This window comes from Anarhichas minor, unplaced genomic scaffold (assembly GCF_050575085.1).
Source record: "Anarhichas minor isolate MPS153535 unplaced genomic scaffold, ASM5057508v1 ptg000024l, whole genome shotgun sequence".
Lineage (NCBI taxonomy): Eukaryota > Metazoa > Chordata > Actinopteri > Perciformes > Anarhichadidae > Anarhichas > Anarhichas minor.
In genome coordinates this window covers 2,298,690-2,321,160 of record NW_027466470.1, presented here as the reverse complement: position 1 = coordinate 2,321,160, position 22,471 = coordinate 2,298,690, and the positions used below count along the sequence as shown (strand labels likewise).

The 22,471-nt window shown below is 45.0% G+C and overlaps 1 protein-coding gene across 7 annotated transcripts in view; it reads right to left on the bottom strand.

The window, feature by feature from the left end:
- Positions 1-1,303: 1,303 nt before the first annotated feature.
- The window catches only part of LOC142956697 (nuclear receptor coactivator 2-like), a 46,276-nt gene continuing 25,108 nt past the window's right edge, over positions 1,304-22,471 (bottom strand). For 5 of the 7 annotated variants that reach the window (XM_076098416.1, XM_076098417.1, XM_076098414.1 and 2 more), the window contains 19 exons: positions 21,848-21,951; positions 20,487-20,664; positions 20,212-20,400; positions 18,098-18,199; positions 17,753-17,893; positions 16,531-16,678; positions 14,060-15,221; positions 11,943-12,180; positions 11,629-11,853; positions 11,254-11,442; positions 11,050-11,158; positions 10,653-10,809; positions 9,882-10,202; positions 8,569-8,646; positions 7,704-8,148; positions 6,390-6,636; positions 6,167-6,314; positions 5,815-5,889; positions 1,304-5,554 (listed from right to left, as the gene is read on the bottom strand). In XM_076098416.1, the coding sequence (XP_075954531.1) occupies positions 5,543-5,554; positions 5,815-5,889; positions 6,167-6,314; positions 6,390-6,636; positions 7,704-8,148; positions 8,569-8,646; positions 9,882-10,202; positions 10,653-10,809; positions 11,050-11,158; positions 11,254-11,442; positions 11,629-11,853; positions 11,943-12,180; positions 14,060-15,221; positions 16,531-16,678; positions 17,753-17,893; positions 18,098-18,199; positions 20,212-20,400; positions 20,487-20,664; positions 21,848-21,951 (4,268 nt within the window). In that variant the 3' untranslated portion in view covers positions 1,304-5,542. The remainder of the gene's footprint in view (positions 5,555-5,814; positions 5,890-6,166; positions 6,315-6,389; positions 6,637-7,703; positions 8,149-8,568; positions 8,647-9,881; positions 10,203-10,652; positions 10,810-11,049; positions 11,159-11,253; positions 11,443-11,628; positions 11,854-11,942; positions 12,181-14,059; positions 15,222-16,530; positions 16,679-17,752; positions 17,894-18,097; positions 18,200-20,211; positions 20,401-20,486; positions 20,665-21,847; positions 21,952-22,471) is intronic. The other 2 variants (XM_076098421.1, XM_076098419.1) reach the window with 2 other exon arrangements.

Genomic DNA, 22,471 nt, shown 5'->3' with positions numbered 1-22,471 from the left:
TGAAGCTTGTTCAATTTAAATTGAAGCAGAAGATTTGAGGGCCAGTGTTGTGTCCATGACGTCATATAGGTTATTAAAAGGCTGGTACAGATTGATGCAGCAGAGGAAGAGATATCCTGACTTTTATTACTGCCTAATACGGGGTCAAGCTCCAATATGCTGAATCCTACACTTCCCATAATGCATCTCAACGACATATCTTTATTACACCCTCCCTGCTTGGTGAATCCCAAACTGCATATCCCCAGTTTGCAACTCAGGCCTCAAAGTTCAACAAGCTAGGAGAGGTGCAGGTAAAGGTTCAGGGTTCAGGAATCAGGATGTACATTTGTAAAGTGACACAAAAGCTCTCTGGAGCTCTCAAAGCGCTGTACACATGACAACGTTCACCTGTTCACACACAACTTCATACTCTCATGGCCATACAGGGGGCCACCTCCCGCCTCTTAACTTACAGCAAACCATGGCAAGGCTTTTAGGAGCGACTTTGAGTTTCGTGTTTGGCCCCGGATCACAGCAACAGTGGATTGAACCACTGATCTTCTGATTAGAAGAATACCCGTGTCACCGGAGTCACAGCCGCCCCGACTACCAACAAAATGACCACAAAGAGACACGAAACAACCACAAAGAGACACAAAACAACCACAAAGAGACACGAAACAAACACAAGAAGACACAAAACAACCACAAAGAGACATAAAACCACAGATAGAACTATAAAGAGACACTAAACAACACACAAAGAGGCAAAAGCATCCCAAAGTGTGCGTCTTGCTCCTATGTAAGAAATATGAGGGAACTTTTTGCATGTTTTTTTGTTGTTTTCAATACATTAACTTTAAAATTGCTGAACAACTCAAAACCAGACTAGATGTGGCAAACACAAAAAATATATATTATTATTTAAACATGCTTCACATAGAGAAACAGCTGATCAATACTATAATACATCCCAACTAGAACAACTCCATGTGACTAGAACCCTACTTTGTTTCATTTTAACTTTAAAATATAATAAGTTTAATATGATCAGGAGGGAAGTGATGTATTTAATAAATGCTGCAGCGTGACCGTGTTTACACTGCTAGAGAATGTCGCCTCCTGCTGCTGTGAAGAGATCATTGCACACACAGAGAAAGAGCCGCTCTCTATGAAATACATTTCATCAGATTACAGTCATGAAAAACAGAGAAAGTGGTCTTTTCATTCATGTGATCTGCAGTCCATTACTGTTCATGTAAGTAGTGTGTATATAAAAGAAACAAACACCAGAACCAGAGGAGAAATAAAAAGACAGAGGCTCAATAAAAATAATTTATTTACAGTGGCATGAATCATAAATTAACGAGCAGCATTGGCAAAAGCAACATTAGAGCGGACAGCTTGCATAAAGTGGTGTGAACGTCTGGACTTTTGCATAATAAAACCCTCACACTCTGAATAGACTGTGAGTACTGGGCTGTGTCGCCGCTGACATATCGAATAAGAACAATCAGGGCAGAGAAATACAAATAAAACAGTGAACTTTAAACGCCTTCTTTGACATATTGCTCTGATTAAACATCGTATCCTGTGAAACACTTTCAACTGACAGCTGATTGCAAAGAAATGCATCAATAACATTAACAGAATATTCTAATCCGTGTCTGTGTGGACCAGTAGTTTCACCCGCTCATTTTAAAATCCAAACCTTCTGACCTGCACTATTCGTATAAAACAATAACTCCCTGCACAATGTTGTAATATGAAATATTTCAGCTATAAAAGGCTATAGAGTCTCCCCGTCGAGCTATTAATAAGCACGGTGACGTATTTGCTCGGCAGCTCTCGAGATGTTTCCGTTGCAACTCAGCGTTAAATATCCTGACGTCAGCAGTCATGATGCAACAATAAAGGAAAGATTTACATTGTCTGCTTGCATTGTTGTTGAATGCAGACCTTAAAGCCACTACGTGTAGGATTTGAACATTCTAGACTCTGGCGCCACCTGGCGGTGGAATCACGAAACACAATGAGCTCCAAGCGACGCTTTGACGGCATCAATTTTTCAAGGGTTGTTAGATTTATTTTTTTCTACAAACAAGAAGTTATGCCATAATAATAATTTAAAGATGCTAATAACACATTAAAAAGAAAAAAATCTAAATTGTTTAACTGAAAAACAAAAAACAGAACGAGTGAACTTAAAAAAGTAAAATGTGAACAGTCGGCTATCGACAAAGATCTCAGTGAAATATAAGTTAAACAGCAACGTGAAGCCATTCCAGTTAATTTATGCAACCTTCGTTTTTACATTCCTTCTATTTAGGATCATAGATTTATTTCCGGTTGCTTCAAACTGTTTAGGACCAGAGACGATCAAATATGGATGTAGTATCCGTGAGGTCACCCAAAGGTTTCTGAAGAGCAGTCGTGATTTCATTTTAAACGGGTCAGTTATTTAAACATTCACGTCTTGTACAGTTATGAACGTGGATATCAGCTATAGCTACCGTTTTCTTTGTACCAGGCTGTAAACACGTTTATTTATGTGGTAAAGTTGGGCATTTTAACATAGAGGTCTATGGGGATCCACTCGCTTTTGGAGCCTCAAGTGGCCGTTTGAGGAACTGCAGTTTTCTTTTTTGAATTTTCCGCGTTGGCTTTGTGCTTTGCTGCTTGTATAAGACGTGATTTAGTTTGAAAGCTTTTACGACGGCAACATCTAACATTTGATAACGTAATAGCTTCTCTTGTGGTATTTCGTACTGAAACATTCAAAATGATGTACTGATTTTCTAAATGTTCTGCGATATTGAACTTTATAAGCATTTCATGTCAGAAATAGTTGCTTATTTGTATCAGTAGTAAAGTCTGACGACATTAATGTGATTTACAGGAAACTGCAGCTCAAAGTTAATATGATTTGCGATTGAACTGCTGAAACCGTGTCGTATTTAACTTCCACAGCTGGTCCTGTGTTGCTTCTTGGGGATGGAATATAAAAACGCAGGTTGTGTGGTTATTCCACCGACAATATGAAGCGGTAGAAGACTCAGTCAGCAGTATGCGACACCTGTAACACACCTGTAAACCGTACCGTTAAACACCAGACGGAGAATCACAGATCTAAGGCATTATGCTTTGTCTTCAGCATCTTAAGGTACTTACATGAATTACAGTAGTTTGAAATTGGTAAAATATTCATCTATGAATAAAGATATATATATATTTATATATTTGTACTGTATCAGTCACAATCAAGAGAAAATAATTCACTTTCATCTAAACATTAGTAGTTACTGTACATGAGTTTACGCTCTCGACTGCAGAGAGTTTGACATTCAGGACAACTTCAATGGCGTTCACTTTCTCTTAGTGGTTGTATCTTTACGATCTGCACACTGGAGCATGATTTAATGTGCTGAAAGCTGAAAGGACATGAAGGAGAAAACTGGGTCAGCGCAACATTTTCTAAAAAAAAATTAAAACTTTCTGTCAGTGTTTCATTTTGCAGTCAGTTTTGCTTTTTCACAATTCATCTCCAGAATGTGCTCAAAAAGGTGCAATATACGGGATTCAGAGCGTTATTATAGCATCACACAACTATGAGCTAATCATTATTATCGGCTGATAATGCAGCCGGTCATCACTGCTGCCGTTGTTTGCACCGTTTAGCTCAACCGCCACCATGTTGAGAGCCATCGAGAGGCAATAGAAACGCTCACAATCCCGCATATCGCTCCGTCAACAGGTTTCCACGTTGCTAGTTCGAGTATGTTTTGTTCTTACTTTCAAGCACGTAAATAGATAGAGCACCGTTCACATGGATGTCCCACAATGCTCGAGGTCCAGTCTGTAAAAGCACATTTAACTTTGGATGCTCAAGGTTCCGGGTCTTTGTATTCGTACTCCTCACTAGTATTGTACGTAGAGACTCACCCACAGAGAGACCCGACACAACAAACAACACACATTTTAAATTGTCCTTCAGCTGAATGAACTCCTGCAGACCGGTACATGGTGTCGTTGTAAAGCGACCCACAGCAGCATGAAGCTTTAGTCGCTGAACACAGATCTGCTTTAGAGGCAGAAAGCGTTTCATTGGTTAAATCTCAGTGGGCGGAGAAAACTAACTATTCATGATGGAGTACTGGACTGACACTCCACCATGCTCACAATAACATGCACAATTACTACATACATGTACTCAAGTACAACTTTGAGGTAATTGTATTTTTACTTTCCATTTCATGCAACTTTAAAATCATAATCCACTACATTTCAGAGGCCGGCTTTGTTCTTTTTACTCCACTATGACGCTTTGACAGCAATAAGTACATTACAGATGTTTAATATAAAATGCAAATCAACAAAACAAATCAGTTATTATTATGGATTAAAACACCTGGAAGTATATAAAGTAATTCAACTTTGCTGCACCTTTAACGGCTGCAACATTAAAGTGATGAACACATCAATAATAATAATAATTCAGTAATATAATATATAATATTCTGAAATGAGCCATTCTGCATAATGAGTGCTCTTACTTTTGGTACTTTAAGTATATTTTGATGCAAATACTTTTACTCTAGTGACATTTTGAATGCAGGACTTTTACTTATAACACAGTATTCCTGCACTGTTTGCTATTTATATATATACAGTATATATAAATATATATATATATATAGTACTGTGTTTTCCATTCGAGTGAGGTTGTGTCTAGACGGTAACGATTGATCTGTTAAACTTTAAAGGGACCGTCGATGGAGAGGTGAGGATTGTTCGCCGGTCAACGAGTCTTGCGACACTTTTTGTACGTTTTTTTTCACAAACCTCGGGCAACTATCTGACACACTTTGAGAACGCCGTGTGAATTGACTTCCTCTATTGTCGTCTTGTGGTTCTGGAGCTCTGCCCACTGAGGTTTCAGTTAACCAACGACATACCTCTGCTCTCTGTTTGTTGGACTGAAACTCCAAACTGCTGTTTTTGCAATACCACAACGAGGAAAAAGGGGTATTTTAAATCTACGTATGTACACAATCTATACACATTCACCTTCATTCAAAAAGTCATTAAATAGGGATACAGCTCCCCTGTAACTACAGCAGTTGAAATATATTAATTTAAAAATTGACATCAAAATGTACCATTTTAAGAGATTTTCATATCCTTGATTTTTTTTGTGTCATACAAAGAATCTCTAAAACTTCTTCAAAACTATAAATACCTGTAAAATATTATATCATAAACCTTCTCTTTTGAATGTTTTCAGTCAGGCTCTAAAACAGAACCGTAAAAGATCAAATGCAGAGGTTTCATTTAAGCTCGTCAACCGTTCACGTCTCCAGTGTCGAACTGTTTCACATTCACACACAAACGCGCACAAAGAGACGTGCCCTTCATATACAGTCTGCACGGCTGTCCTCTCCCTGCGGAGGGAGCAGAGTTACCGTCACAGGTCCTCGACTCCTCGACGCTCCTCCGTGAGCCGAGCGGAGTAGGCGTCAGTGTTTTTGCCTGCGTCACCTTGTCTCAACCGAAGCCGGGGTCAGCAGAAGTTCTAGGAAACGACAGAAAATCGTATTATTCGTCAAGAGAAATATAGAAATAACAAACAGACTCAAAATGATCTGATGAAAACCATCTCACGGTGATTCTGTAGACACCAGCCTGATGGCTTAGACTTGTACTACATATGTCAAGTATGTGACGTATAAAAGACGCTGGGGACAGGAAGCAGACTTGTCCCAGAGAGGTCCGGATGACTCATAAAGTAGCTTAAGATCAGAAATGTATACAAGTTAATGTGTTTTAACTTACAGAATTGGCTTCGCCCTCTTGCGTCAACATGTCCATTCCCGCCAGCTGCTCCAGGATCAGGCTGCCGTCCCTCACCTGCGTCAGAAAAGATGACAATGACACCAATCATGAACACATCGGCTAAAAACTGTATTATTCCTCCTAAATACTGAGAATGACTATAAAGGAAACATCTTGAACATGATACAGAAAACAAGAACTATTGCTGAAGAGCTCACGTGATGATAAACGTCTTTATCTCATATACTAAAAAACAAAGCATAAAGATTTTAGTTTAGGAATAACTTCGTCTAAATTAACCTAAACCAACACAACAGGGAACCTCAACATATTTGAAATCCTGCACCCTCACCTGCTCTGTGTTCATGGAGCTCATCTGTCCTGACAGGTGGTTCATGTTGCCCCCGCTGTTGGCCATGACCCCCAGGTTCATGTTGCTGTTGTACATTCCTCCGCTGGCTTGTGTGGAGTACTGCGACTGGGACTGTTGGGGGTACACGCTGGAAGGAGGCAACCCGAGTCAGAGATGTACAATATTCACATAAATACACAATCTGACGGCGAACTGTCGTCACCTGCTGCTGGCGGAGATGTTGGCAGGTTGGGACCACCCGGGGCTCGGCTGGTAGGCCGGAGCTCCTCTCTGGGTCGGACCCTGGGGCTGGGTTTGGGGTTGGCCCTGGATCTGCTGCAGCAGGGGGCTCTGACCCTGACCCATCCTGGGAGACAGCAGGGGGCTCTGAGGGGTCGCAGCCCCGCACGGAAAACCTGACACGGGGTCCTGGTGCTGCTGCTGCTGCTGCTGCTGCTGCTGGCTCATTCCTGCAGAGTGGAGCGGATGAAATGGTCGTAAGCTGCATGGAGGGGAACGATAACCAGACACTAATATCTAGAAATAGTTTTTACCAGCCGTTAGGACGTTACTGTACTTCTACTTTAGGACATTATTTTGAGGCATTATGACACTTAACACAGACAAGACAAATGGGAGTGCTGATATTTAAAAAGTTGAAAATCTTCATGTAAAGGCAAAATGAGGAGGATTTTTTTTTAAACAATGTACGGACTGATAAATAGCCCCTACCAATCATCACTTATGACCCACTAGAAGTGTGTAGCGGTGTCTGCAGAGATCCTGCCATCCTTTTCAATTTTCTCATTTTGCTGTGTTGGCACGTTTCTGGGCGTTAACCTCTGTAGAAACGTAGCAATAAGGTGCCACATCGTAAGCACGCATCCAAGAGGAAGCTAACAAAATGGCAGAAAACCTGCACCGAAAAACTGAAATATAGCGATGTGAAAAGCCAAAGCTCTTTCCAAAACCAGGATGAATCTATAGTTCTATCTATAACTATCTATAGTCACCCAGTTCTTTGTTAAGGTGATCTTAGAATTAACAGACCAACCAATAGCACGAAGATAACAAGTTCAATGTGCATCTCAGTCAAACTGGTGCTAGAAAATCCTCAGGAGCCTTTTCTGTCCTTTTAGAAACTTTCAATCTGGAGAGTCCCAAAAGTTTTATATTTTAGTCAAATGAGGATAAGAGTTCATTAAACAACAACGTGACAGAAGACGCATGAAGTCAACTAATAAAAGAAAGACTTTTGTCTCCCGATTGGTTTGTGAGCGGGTTGTAATCACACAAAGAGAAAGTAAGTGAAAAAGCATCTTATGAAACCTTGTCGATGTGCACACAAAAACAAATCCATTCCAAGAACACACTTGTCATGATAACACCTTCAACCACGTACAAATCAACCTGCGAGAGGACAAACAGTCTGAACAATCATGATTGTGTTTGATTGCCGCCACCACAACGAAGCGATGACGTGAGTACTGACAAACAGAGTGCTGCGGCGGGCGCACGCTGCCCTCTGATTATATACCTGAACTGCTGAACTGGTAGGCACTGTGCTGTGACGGGGGACTCATTACCCCGCCGTACTGCCCGCCTACATTCCCCATCATGCCCTGGCTAGCCAGGTGATGGCTGGGGGAGAGAGGGGAGGAGAAGGGGCTGGAGGAGCCGGGATGAGGAGGTGGAGGAGGAGAGGGCAGGCCGGTACCGTAGCTGGAGGCCGGGTAGGGGAACTGCTGCGGGTTGCCCTGCGGGAGCCGCGGGTTGGTGCCGCCCACGGGCATCGGCGTGGGGGCGGCGCCCCCGCTGGGCGGCATGCTGATGCCCTGAGTGCGCATCATCATGGCGCGCTGCTGTTGCACGTGCTGCTGCTGCTGCTGCTGCTGCTGCTGCTGCTGTTGTTGGCGTTGGCGGAGGTGGTTGCTGAGGTACTCGCGCTGACGCTGGGCCAGCATCTGAGCGTTGAGGGTTCCCTGCAGGAAGACAAAACAATAGTAAGGTGACGGGTGCTTTAATGAAACAGGCTGTAAAGAAGACGGAGGAGGGATTTAAGACAAACACAAGTAACCGTCTACGACATTTAGTATTTCAATCCGGTGGGTCTAACACTGAATATGTAAATGAGTCGTGCTGCAGGTGAGTTGATTGTTTGAAAGAGTAAATGCTGAGCTGTTAAAGACAAGAATAGGCTACGTCTAATTATTCTAAGGGAACAGACATGAGGGGTTCCCCGTCATGTTCTCTATAAACAAGATCGAGAACCTCTGATCTAAATTCTTCTGAAACATTTGAATGGTGTTAACAAGTGAGGTGGAGTAAGAGAGAGTGAGACACATACATACATACATATATATACATATATACTGTATATACATACATACACATAGACTGACCTGGTTTGGTACATTAGCCCTTAGAGGTAGATTCATATTGGACACTCCACTCATCTGGTTCACCATTGGCTGGCGGTTCTACACGGGGGGACGGACAGAGAACTTTATTCGTCTCAATGGGAGATTACGGGACACAGCAAGAAACACTCAGGAGACAAACTAATACAGGTAGTTTCAAAACAGCAGCGTGGCTCCTCAGTTTATGAACGTTAGAGAAGTCTGTGATCTGGCAGGATTCTCTAATGAACTACTGTCTTAATGTAAGTAATAAACTGGGGGAACTTAATAACTTAATTGCTTAACACTGCATGTTTTCAGTGTTAGAACCTTCGATGACACCTTGAATGTCTCAATTACATCCTTGCAGACGACGGCGGTTTATTCTGAGGTTTCTGACTTCACCGTTTCCTTGCTGGCACCGACAGGAGTGTGAAGGAGGAAGTGCAAAAGTGATGTCTCACATCTGAACTCGCTGCTCAACCGTCAGTGCTATTTCAGCTGTTTTCCCTCAAGTCTCCACCAGGTGGCAGTATTTGATTAAATATGTAAAAATAGAGTAAGAAGTAAGTCGCTTGTGGTGAATCATTATATATCGAAATATTGCGACAAACCCCCTTAAGATGAACCAGCGAGTATTTAAGGGAGTCCTAAAACATACGAGCATAAGAACTAAATGAAAACAAGGCAAACGTGCGCTCATCATGATCAAAACACGAATATAAACACATGCAGACAAATGTAGTTTTAGAGCATAAAGAGCCTGTATACACAATCACAAAGAGGAATGTTACGGGGAAATGTGTCACTCACAAAGGGTGCAGTCTGTGTATGCAATCGTCTTTATGAGTGAGGGTATGAATTGTGTGTGTGTGTGTGTGTGTGTGTGTGTGCGCACATGTCATGTGTGTTCATTGTTAAGCGTCTCAGCAGCAGGGAGTTGCTGATGAAGGCAGAAAGCTGCAGCACATTTGTTCCTTTCTGGCTCTCTGCTGTTTGAACTCAACGGCGCCGAGTTACATGCAATGTGAAAAAAAGAGCAAAAAGGAGACGGCTTCGTCTTCAATACGAGTGTCGAATAAGACGACAAAGTCTTATTTTTCATGGAAACGAGCCGCTTGTTTAGAACAAAACAAAGATTTCCAGGTGTGTCTAGAGCCACGAGTGGATTTAACATCAAATGAAACACGGTTTATCAGGGTGGGGGTGCGTCAGTTTGACTCAACATTACAGCGGTGAAACATATTGTGGCAAACTGAAGCTAAATCAAAAACGATATCGTTGAAGAGTGATTTTAAATATTTGGAGCCGCCTACCAGCTGAGCCTGGAGTCTGTGCTGCAGCTGCAGCCTCAGGTTGTTGGGCTGAGGTGGCACTCCTGGACCGGGTCCCCCCGGCCGGATCCCGACCGGCCTGGGCCCCGCGCCCCCCGGCATCCTCATCATCGGGGGGTAACCGGCGGGCGGCATCCTCTGCGGCCCCATGTGGCCGCTCACAGACGGGCCGTGGAAGCCGCCGTCGGGAGGCGCGCCGCCGTAACCCGGCAGGCCGCCGTAGTGTTGACTGTACAGGAAATGCTTCATGTTGGCCGCCGGGTCCGAGGAGCCGAGGTACTGGTCCTGGTCCGACATGGGAGCCTGTAGGGTGGGAAGACCGGATGTGAGTCAGAAGAACCAATCATTTTGTGTTGTTTTTGACAATAACATAAAGCCGTTAGGATGACGTAATGAAATGAGTCCGGGAGTATAGATTACACTTAGATTGGGTTACGTAGGGTGTGTGTGTGTGTGTGTGTGTGTGTGAGAGGCGGAGAGGCAGGCGACCCACCTCCGACCCCAACCAGAAGCCCCAGAAGCCCCCATGCGTGTTGTTTTCTGTGTCAATTTCCATTATTCACTGCGGTTTTGCATGTTTACATTCTGATTATTATAAAAATAGGCACTGAAATCCGAAAAAGCCATCAAAGATCCTATAAATCACCCAGAGAAAATGAAGAAAACTACTAAAAATGGGCAAATTCCAAAGTAAAAAGTCCATTGAAATACTTCGCAAGTGACGTCTTATTGTTCCGATGATTCTTGGCTCACCTGTCCAGCCAGAGTCGGGATCCCCAGCATCTTGTCTATCTCCTCCAGACCCTCGTAGTCCTTCAACACCGAGCACAGCTGGCTCAGCAGGGCCCCTTCATCTGGCGGGCCCTCGCAGCACCGCATCCCGTCCTCCTGGGGGGCGCAGTACGGTGGCCTGGAAGGTATCTCGGTTTGTTATTGTCTCACACACTCACACACTCACACACACACACACACACACACACACACACACACACACACACACACACACACACACACACACACACACACACACACACACACACACACACACACACACACACACACACACACACACACACACACACACACACACACATCTGAACTCTGCTCTCCTCTACATTATTGAGTCTCTTATTTCATCTCAATGCCACACCTGCTTTGGTTTCCATAATGATCCACAGCTATCATTCGGTTTGTCCACGGTGTGGTCTGATTGGGCGGAGCATGTTGCTGAGTGTAGGCGGGCGTTGCCATCTCCATCTCTGAAAGGGGTAAAAAACAAAGGCACATAAAATATCAGTTTTGAAGAGAGTTGAGGTAATTTTGTGACTTATTTCTGTCCTCTTCGTCCTCTCACCGTTGTTCATCATCTGCATGCCGACCATGGCTCTGGATCCGGCCGGGCCTCTCGAGTGCAGCGCAGCGTTCATGTTGGGGACCATCCGACTCGGTCCGACCGCTTGGCCCATCATCGGCCCAGCGGTGCCCCCCATGGGCCCCTGGGGACCCCAGCCCTGCTGCATGGAGCCTCGCATACTCAGCATGCCTGATTCGGTGAAAACAGATTATTAGAGTCATTTTTCTTTACAATACTGAACCTTAAAACCTTACTAGACAATTATCTCGTGTCTGCATTGAATACAATGCTTGACTTATTTCAACAGGGGAAAAGGATATTTAGTATATTTGTATCTGCAGGACGGACGGGACACTACTTCTCCTCCTGCCTGACCTGGATTGGCCATCACAGCCTGGTTGGTCATGCCTGCGTGGGTTCCCATCATGCCTTGCTGCTGTTGCTGCTGCTGCAGTAAGGAGTAGGGCCCGTTGTTCCTGTGCTGAGGAGGGAACGGCCTGCCAGTGTTGGGGTTGGGGCCCACACTGCTGTCCAGAGAGGCGATCCTGACCGGAGGAGCACCTCGACCCGGCTGGCCCGGCCTGGCGCTGTTAAAGCCTGCTGGGAGGAAGACGATATACATATAGTGTTGTACATATCCTGAGACAAAGATGTGATGAAGGTCTCCACAAACACGGTTGCAGACGTACTTGCAGGGCTGATGGGAGGGAAGGCTCTGTGCTGGTTGGGGGGGCTGCCGCCGCCGCCGTCCGTCATCTGCAGGATGTCACTGATGATGCTCTGCTTGTCCACAGAGGAACCAGGCGCCACAGAGGGAGAGGAGGACGAAGAGGAGGAGGCTGGTCCTCTGACTGGCGGCTGGCCCGCGAACAGCTGCTGCTGGCCGCCGCTCTGCAGGTCCTCCAGCAGGTCCTCCAGCTCACTGGTCTGAGAGCAGCCACAGGGAAACAAAACACAGGATCAGAAGAGAAAAACATTTTTTTATTTTTGCAAATGTAGATTTCCGTCACATAGATGTGAATCCGGACATACCACTGAATTTGGTATTTTATTTCAACATCTTTTATAAACTCAGATGACCAGTTGAAAATGTCTCATAGTACCTTTAGAGCACATGCATGATAAGAGAAGGCAGCACTTTATAAAACGTGTTCCTGCTTCTGAAGATCAAGGCTCTCTCTCAGCTGATCAACTGATTTTGGCAACAAAGAAGCGGAGAAGCTTTCACTTCAGGTGCTACAAATACTTTTATCCCTCTTAAAGCTATTATCATATTAAATATGCATTAAAAGTAGAATAAGGTATTCTATAACTAAAAGGTACGATGTTTCAGGAGCGAAGCAAAACTATAAAAATGAACCAAAGAAACTTGCATATAATGAAAACAAGAAATCTGATACTGAAACCCCCCCTCACCCCCCTTACAGTGTAATGTAACCCGCCACACACACACACAGTCCTGCGGCTGTTTGGCTGATGAATAGAGGAGGAGCTAAAAATAAACTGCCGGCACTAATGAGGTCATGTGTGATGTACAGTAAGACACAGTTCCTGCTCTGTGTAGCCTGGGTGTATATGCACGCACACACACACACAGTGAACACAACATGGCCACATATCAAGGGCATAACTTTCAAATGGAGATGTGTGGGGACCCTCCAACTTTTCAAAATCCAGTTTTTGTTGGATAGGCCAAGAACTTGCCGGACATGTGAAGAACCTCCGATGTATCTAACCATTCAGATATACAGGCATAACAAACCACACCTTACTGGTGCTACCTTTAAGTCCAACTAGGATTTCACACCAACACTGTGCCGACCATTGCTTCTGAAATATCATCTCAACCTCAGATTTTAAAAAAGCACGTTCCTGGCACGATCACGATTGGCTCGACAAAGCGTCACCTTATTCTACAAACAAAACAAAGCCCAGCCGTCCGGCCACTGAATGGCCACCTCCTCATACCGGCAGCAGCCTCCGCTGTCCGGAGGCACAGCAGCAGGACGTCAAGACTTCTGAACCTCAGGCCGTCCTCCTTCAGCTCTTTTCCTGGAACCGACATCAACGATGTTTTCAATGAGCCTGACAAACACTCTGATCCGGCTACGCTTTGCTACAGGAGAGGGAGTGCTCCGCTGCTGAAACCAAGAGTTTAACATCTTCCACTTCTCCCAGGAGGTTTGTACACACAAAGTACAACATACACAGAGCCAGAGTACACACAGATATACATATGCATGTATAACGACGCATGCAAACACACCTGCATGCTGAGCCAAATCAACACCTCTGATATTCCTGGAAGAGCGTCCTGTATGTTTCAAACAGCTGAACACTTAACCTGTTCAGGTGTTTTTTGAATTCTCGTTCCGTTTCCCCGTTTCTCACTCACACACACGTTTTGTTTTGTAATTTCGCTCTCTTGCCAGAGCATCTCGTGTTACAGTAAGTGCACTGCCATCGGCTGCCTAGCGAGGAAGTCATCGCACATCTGACAGACTCCGACACCGGGTGTCAGCAGACTGTGGTTCTCACTTGCAGGTGTTGAGCTTTCCATATGTTATTTTGTTAAGTGGAGAGATTGCTTAATTATTCTTATTCACACATAACAGACAGAACTCTTCATGTGCACAGGGAGAACAAGAGGATTCTGTGATCAGTCTCCACATGCTTGTTCTCTACTAAAGGAAGTATTTTGCCAACAGTAAAAAAAAAAGGCAAAGATAACTTTCACCAATTGAGAAGCAATTGATGATCAAAATTCCACTGACAGATTACTCATATTACCGTCGACAACACTGACCTGCTCCGCCACGCTGAAGTCTGCCTCCTGTGTCTCGGTCTTAACGTTGGACAGCTGGGGTCCGTCTCCGGGCTCCATCTTGATGGCTTTGTCCAGGATGCCGTTATCGTCCCTGTCCAGCAGATAGCGCAGCAGCGCGTTGTCCTTCTTCTTGGGGCTCCCCGGCTCCTGTTTTGGGCAGAGCTCACCCAGGGCGGCCGCGTTGTCCCCCGAAGCCGACTCGGGACCGACGGGGTCTTTTCCGGTGGCCTCCGCCGTTAGCTTGGCCAGCTCCACGGGAGAGGTGCTGTTCTGCAGCAACCTGTGGAGGATTTTGTGTTTCTCCTTTAGCGAGGTGGAGTGGTTGTTGTGCCCAGCACCACCAACACCCCCGACCAGCTGGTCCTTGCAGTTCGGGTCGTCCCCCAGTGGGGGTGATGAGCAAGGATCAGAGGACTCTGATTTGGTGGTGAGGAGCTGGAGGAGCTTTGTGTGCCCCTTTGTGTTCAGAGGGCGATTTGGGGCGTCGTCCAGCTCCCCTAAGCTTCCATTACCTTCGAAGCTATCGCCATCTTTCTCCTGCTCTCCGTCCTGGTTTGGGGACAGCAAGTCTTGCTGCTCCCCAAAAGTTCCCAGCAAGTCGGCCTCTAAGCTGGGACTGTTCTCTTTGTCAGGTGACTCTGGTTGCTGCCCCTCGATGAGTCCCTGGGAAACCCCGTGGCCCTGGCTGAGAGCCTGCAATGCACTAAGGGAGTTGAACCCTTGGCCATTTCCTGTGCTGCTGCATACGGATGCTGGCGAGTGGACTCCGGCTGCAGGGGAGAAAGAACCAGGAGGATGTTGCAGGTGAGGGCTACTACAGCTGCTGCTGCTGCTAGCCGCCATGCTGGGGCTCTGGCGATGGCGAGGAGACAACATGGCGCCTGACGTGACGCTGGGGCTTCCCTGGGCCAAAGGGCTGCCCAGCTTGAGCGGCTGAGGTGTGGACGCCCGACCCGATACGGCTACAAAACCACGTCCGGGGGTGCTGGAGGGCGTGCTGGAGGGCGTGGTGGAGTGGTGCGTGTTGCTGGTGACACTGGCATCAGGGGAAGGGGAGGCACCACTCACACTGGTTGGGGTCATTAGCTTAGTCATGCTCTGACCGCCCGGCATGTCTGCAGTCATGCCACTCATGTTCTCCCTGTAAGGAAAAGAAAACAGATACAAGAATCAGACCTGCTGGAGGAGGATGCTGGTTGTACACAGGCGGCAACCTCCTGTTCTGACATTGAAGCTAATGTTTAAGTGTCTTAAACCGGCATTCTCTCTAGTGTCCACCAGGGGGCGACTCCTCTGGTTGTATAGAAGTCTATGAGAAAATGACTCTACTTCTCTCTTAATTTATTACCTCAGTAAACATTGTAAACATGAGTTTATGGTCTCAATCTCTAGTTTCAAGTCTTCTTCAATACAGCATGATGTTCATTTAGTACATTATGGTCCATTTAGAGTCAAACAGACCATAAAGCAGGGTGTGCTTTAGGGCGGGGCTACCCTGTGATTGACAGGTCTCTGCCACCAACAGAGCCGTATACAGCGTCTCTACTTCACTCCACCACATTCCAAATATGGTAACTTCCGTTGACTGGTTGCAAAAAGCCAAGATGGCGACGACCAAAACGCCGAACTCAAGGTTTCAAAACGTCAGACCTACGTGCACTACACGCCTATGGTCGTGCAATAGAGGCGTGGAAACTTATCGATTCTAAGATAGAATAATTCTACATCAATGTAGTGACAGAACATAATCGGGAGTTTTTTTATAGTAAATATAGATGAATATAATTTTGGATTCGATAAGGTTGCGTAACTCATAGAGTAGAACAGAGAGCAGCTCTGAAACAGTGTACACAACTGAGAAAACAAAGTTGTGAAGAAGCCTAAAGCTGTAGCAGAAAGAGAGCTTCAAACAAGGACCGGCTTCAGCCCCATGCCAAGCACACAAAGCTCTCATTGTGCCGAGTGCTGGAGCGATAATTTTCAATGTGAAACTTGTGGAAGTAGAAAAGGCCAAGTGCTCGCCATTGATGCCCCAAAGCTCCGGGTAACAGCCCTGGCATTGTTTCCTGAACGCTGTCCAATTCCTGACTCTGAATGGTCACACTAAAGGCTGGGTGGGTGATGGTCGAGTCGTAGTCGCTCTCAGTGGTGGGAGGGAGGTACTGTACACTGGGCTGGCTGGTAGTGCTTGTGTCAGTTTTGTTCAATACGTATGGCGACGGAATAAGAGGCTCTTTGTTCTTGAACCTCTTTGTCCGAATCAAGAGAAAACCGCGAACACTGAGAAAGAACATGAGAACACGCATGTATGTAGATGTAGATACTAAGGAACAGATCTTATCTGAAAAATGAATGACACTGATACATGCCAGCCCCTAAAGACTAAATACTATGTTTTAGAACGACGGACATTGCAGTAGAGGTGCAGAGGTAGAGAAGGAGGCTGGTACCTCTGCAGGATGTGCAGGGACATGTAGAGCTGTGGTTCGTTGGTGGCTGGAGATCGGACCAGCTTGCTCTTGGTGTGAGCTGAGACGATGTTGCCGTCAGCCAGGGAGAATCTGTACAGAGGGCTGAGAGCATGGCCGATCCTCAACACTGCAAAGAGACGGACAGAAAATTACGTTTCGGCATCATAAGATATGACAGATTTTGCGCTGATAGTTTTAATAGTTTGGAGAAACAGACAGTACCAGCAAAGGGGCAAATCAATGCACTACTGTGGATGAGGGCAGCAGACAAACGTATTTTAGACACTTAAAAAAAATCGATCAGTTTGGGACAACATGGGAGTGTACGCTTTAGAATGTTTTCATTGATTCCCCTTGCCATCAGACGGCCCTTTCAGGCGGGTAACTAAAGGCTTTATCTGTGCTCCCTTCAAATTCACAAGACTCCTTTGACAAAAACAGTAATTTTAACTCGCAGAACACGGACGTTGCTGGTCCACCGCTGCCTCGAGGGGTTTGTTTGTTTGTGTTAAGTTCGGATTCACCAAAGTCACCCAATAACACTAACTAACTAACCAATCGAGGCAGCGGTAGAGCAGAAACTCCCATGTTCTGAGAGGTGAAATGTGTTTTTGTTGATAGAGTTTTGTGTCTTTGAAGAGAGCATAGATACCTGTCTGACAGCAAGGTAAGGTGGTGACAATATTCTAAATATAGCGTACAATTAAACTGTTACACTCTGGTCTGTTTCTCCATGCTGACCTCCATCTACTGTAGTAATACAATGATATGTAATGTAATGATAGTAATACAAGTACCTCATACAACCCCACATCATAAAGTCTGAACTATCCCTTTAATACACGGAGCACTTCCAGCATGAATTTTAGGTAGATTATGCTTTTCCTACGATTCATTCCTCATTTAAATTCTAAAGCACTGAACACTCAACAAGTCAGAAAATCAAGAATTCTAAGGTGATTTTGTGTGTCTTTGAAGTTGTTTTGTGTCTCTTTGTATGCATTTTGTGTTTCTCCGTAGTCGTTTTGAATCTCTTTGTAGTTGCTTTGGTCTCTTTGAAGTCACTTTATGTTACGTCTCAAAAATAATTAAAATAATTCAGCTACCAAAAGAAAATATTACGGATGAGGTTTTGGTATCTAAATGATCGTGTTTAAGTCCGTTACAGGCTGCAGGGTGAGCTCTGGATCGTCTTACTCACCGTCTTGCTGGTGTTTCTTAGCGAAGGACATCTCCCCGTCATTCTGCAGGTGAAACCTCTGGATGCAACGCCGAACCAGGTCCTCCCAGCCCGGCTTCATGGACGCACGGAGCAGACTGGTGTCCAGCGACGTGATCTTACCTGGACAGGTAGAAGACCCGACGTTAACAGATTACTGTCATGTTTTAGATGTTTAAGTAGCTTTAGTAGTGTATTGGACCAGAGTTTTCAGCCCCAGTTGACATACTTATCGAGTGGGACGTGGACAACATTATACATCGGCACAACACTATGCTAATTGATCAGACGGCGTATTGACAGTAGAACCTCCTGGTCCAGGCCTACCTTGAAGGTCCTGTCGCGTGGTGAAGCTCTCGTAGGTGGGCATCACAGGTCTCTCTTTGACGGGGACTCTTCTTGCCACACAGATGAGACACGACTGGAAATCTGCATGTTTGGAAAAAGCATGGTTTAAAATAATCCCTCACTTAAACTTACATTTACACCTGAATGCAATGGGACACAACATGTATTGAAGAGTAGGGTGGAAGAGACCATGGATGGATTATGAGACAACGGGCCCCTGGACACAGACATGCAAAAGGCCCCACCCCCTCTCCTACATAAGACAAAGACTCACAGACTTCATAGTTGTTTAGCTTTTTTTTGGTTGTGATTTTGTGTGTCTTTGACGTTGTTACGCATCTCTCTGTGGTGGTTTTGTGTGTCTCTGTAGTTGCTTTGTGTCTCTTTGTATTCCTTTTTTGTCTCTTTGAGGTTGTTTTTACATCTTAGCAGCTGTTGTGGTCTCTTCGTGGTCTTTATGTGCCTTTTTGTAGTCAGTCTCAGTTTCTTTGTGGTCATTTTGCATCTCTTCCTGGTTGATAGCGTCTTTTTGAGTTACTGTTTTTGTCGGTGAGGGCCAGGGGGGCCCCTGATACTTTGTGCTCCTGGGCCTGTGCCAGTAAGGCCCGTTCAGTAATCCATCAATGGGTGGGAGTTTAAGCCTTAAAGGTTACCCACTCTGTGTGTGTCTTTAAGTGTGTTTGTTGTTACCACTTCCCACTGAACTATAAATCACAACCTACACCATAATGATCTAAGACAGGACTCCTGTTAAGCCCTATGCAACAAACTTAAATACAGCTTTAACCTAACTTACTACCGGAACTTTATTCTCCCAGCTATCCCTCAACATTATTGAGGCATTGAAATGAAAGTCAGCATGAAGACTTACTCCAGCCTCAACAACTCTCGATCCCAATCAAACTCAAGCCTAAACCTCAATCTCAACCTGCGCCCTCAATCTGTCCACCAGACATCCTCCTCCCGTCGGTGGGGAGAGATTAGCACAATATCTGGTTGTCAGACATCTAAAATTAGAGTGCCAGACGGCTTCTTTCCCCCCCGAGTGTGTATGTGTGTGATGACATGAGATGGGAAGCTGACAAAGTGCCACGCGCTAATTAGTCCCTCCCGGTGGATGGGAGGAAAAGTCGAGAGGAGTGGTGATGAAAGGAGGACAGGACACCAGAGACCGCGGGAAGTGGGGAGCAAGAAAGTGACGGGAAAATGACAGGAAGTCAAGACGGAGAGGGAAAGATGGAGAAAGAAGGAATACATGTATGAGTGGAAGACTTGGGCTGTGTTTGAAACCGCATACTAACATACCGCATACTGCATACTACATACTGCATACTGCATACTAAATGTATGATTAAGTATGATTACCAGCAGACTGTCGACATCACGACTTTACCAGTCAGAGCTACCGTTGAATTACATTGTTTCATTAAGTATTATTTTGAGGCAAATTGAAATGATTAAATACGTTTCCTATAGTACATTATATATATATATATATATGTCAGCTTTTCCTCTGAACTGTGCCTTAACCTCACTCGCCATCATTTGTAATTATTTCATCCGACAGTGACTTATTTTAAACGTCTGCTTTGGACAGTCTGAGGAAACGCAATGCATTGTGGGGATGGTTCAGTACGTCCAGTAAGCTCACATCACATACTTTGAAGTTCTTGCTAATGCAGTATACCAAAAATCCACAACCTACATACTCAAATGTACACTATAATTAGTATGATTAGTATGCAATTTCAAACACAGCCAGAGAAACACAAAGGGCGACGTGGAAATAACAAAAGAGGGACCGAATAAAGAGAGACAGAACGAGAGTGAGCCAAAGAGAAGCAACAAAAGAAATGGAGGGGGAGAAAATGGAAAAAATAAAAAGTTTGAAACCAAATGAAAGACCAAGAGAGAGATGTAGCCACGGACAAAAAGGTAATAACAAAATAAAAGAAAGCAAGAAATCATAAGAGAAAGAGAAACAACACATTATGTCACTATATTTATGACAATAAATGAACCTTGAACCTTGAAATAACAATCAACAAACATGGAGTAAAACAGTAAAGGTACGAGAGACAAAGAGACGATACCTTCCCCCTCCTCCTTGATGGACTTGGGTTCGGAGACGGCGAAACACTGCATGGTCTCGTACTTCTGCTGCGACGCGTCCTGCTGCTCAGACGCCGGCCGGGCTTCACCGTCGGTGTGAGGGTTCACCAACATGCGGCAGGTGAACGTGTGGCTGTTCCTGTTGGACGAATCACCGCTGCGATGATTGACTGGAGGATGAAAATAAATAAAGAGGAGGTAGTCAACATAGGTACGTTTAATACATACAAAAAGCTGGACTTTCTGCGGCTCTTACCCAGGCTCTTGGGCAGGAGGTTCTTGACGAACTCGGCGTGGTCGCCAACGTGCAGCACGCTGTAGACGCTGGTGTTCATCAGCTCCTCCTGCTGGCAGCGCAAGTACTGGCTGACGTTCTCCGAGACGAACACGATGTTGCCCTCCATGTTGACCACGAAAAAGAAGCCGTCGAGGGCCTGAGGGGCGAGGAAGAGGAGACGGGGGGGGGGGGGGGGGGGGGGGGGACAAAGGAGATGAAGGGAGGGAATGAGGAGAAAGGAGAGATGGTTGGACGGACAGAAGAGGTGGAAAATAGAAAGAAGAGTGGGAGGAAGCGGGAGGAAAGAGTGATGGAGGAGGGAGGAAGAAGACATGGTAGAGGGAGAAGCAGATGTAGAAGAAAAAAGTCAAATAGAGAAAGACAGATGAGGTAAGAGGGATAAAGAGGAGATTAAGTGTTAATTAAAGTCCATCTGAACTCTTAACCCAAAGCTAATTAGACTCCATTAATAGAAATGAATGTGAAAGTAGAACTACCTGCTATAAATACATTTAGTTTTACCATTTATTGTGATCGCATATGAGCAATATGCATCAAATGTGTACTTCAACTTGTCTGCTTATTTCAAAATATAAAAATGTAATTTAAAGATAAAAAAAAAAGACCAAGCAGTAACTTGCAGTGTGCTATTATAATTCAAAGTATAAGGCAAGGTACTGTGTGTGTGTGTATTGTTCTTTCACTGTGACTGTGATTTGTCCTGCCACATGTCTGCACAAGCCTCCTGCTGTACGTCTGCCTGCCTATCACCCACACGGCTCTATAGAATAGAATAGAATAGAATAGAATAGAATAGAATAGAATAGAATGGGTTCTGTCCAGGATGATATCTATCTCCAAGCAGAGACCTCGGCCAACGTTGCGGCTGGTGAAAGCTATATAGAGACAGTCTGTGTTTGTGTGTGTGTGTTTGTGCGCGTGTGGTCAAGCTCCTCCCATCCTTTGCTAATCTGGCTTTTCAGGAAGGTATTTATACCTCATTGGGTCTCATGGTATACGTCACCAAACACACACACACACACACACACTGGAGTAGGCTCGATGACGGCATCGCCCCTAGCCCGAGGAACTCTTATCTATCTGCGTCACTGTAAAGTGCAGCGCCATTTAAAGTCAGAAAGACGCTCCACCAGCTCGAAATCTGTCAGACGACAACACGCGGTCGTGGTGTAGCGCTGCGTCTTTGACACATCAGGTTATTTAACTCAAACCTGTCACTTCTTTACCTCTGTTGTGTCAAGTTGTGACTGCTGCTAAGTGGGTCAGTTACAGTTTCAATAATGGTGTCACTGTTTTGTGTCTGGTTTGGCTGAACCTACCTCCAGCATCATGGGCCCGAGGGCGTCTTTATCGATGACGCCCGGTCCTGTGGAGGAGACGTCGGACTTCTGCACCTCCTCAGTATCAGCCACTGGAGCTTTATCTGAAAAAGACAAGAATGAGAAGCATGAAAAGAAGAGAATTTCTCTGTATGAAGAGAACAAACTAAAGTAAAAGAACACATGTGAAAGTCGCTTTCAGTTTGGAAGTTGATGATGTGGTGAAATGGTGTGTCAAAAGTTAAAGTTACAATCTCCAAAATATCTTTCTCCTTCTCTATGACGATGAGCGGTAATTGCAGGTGTCTTTTTTGGGAGTGAGTGTTTGGTTTGTCCACTCTAGGCTACTGTAGAAATACAGCTGTGCAACATGGTGGACTCAGGCGGTAACCTCCGATTCTGCCGATGCGGAAGTCTTTAAAACTTGCATTCTCTCTAATGTCCACCAGGGGGCGACTCCTCTGGTTGTATAGAAGTCTATGAGAAAATGACTCTACTTCTCTCTTGATTTATTACCTCAGTAAACATTGTAAACATGAGTTTATGGTCTCAATCTCTAGTTTCAAGTCTTCTTCAATACAGCATGATGTTCATTTTGTACATTATGGTCCATTTAGAGTCACA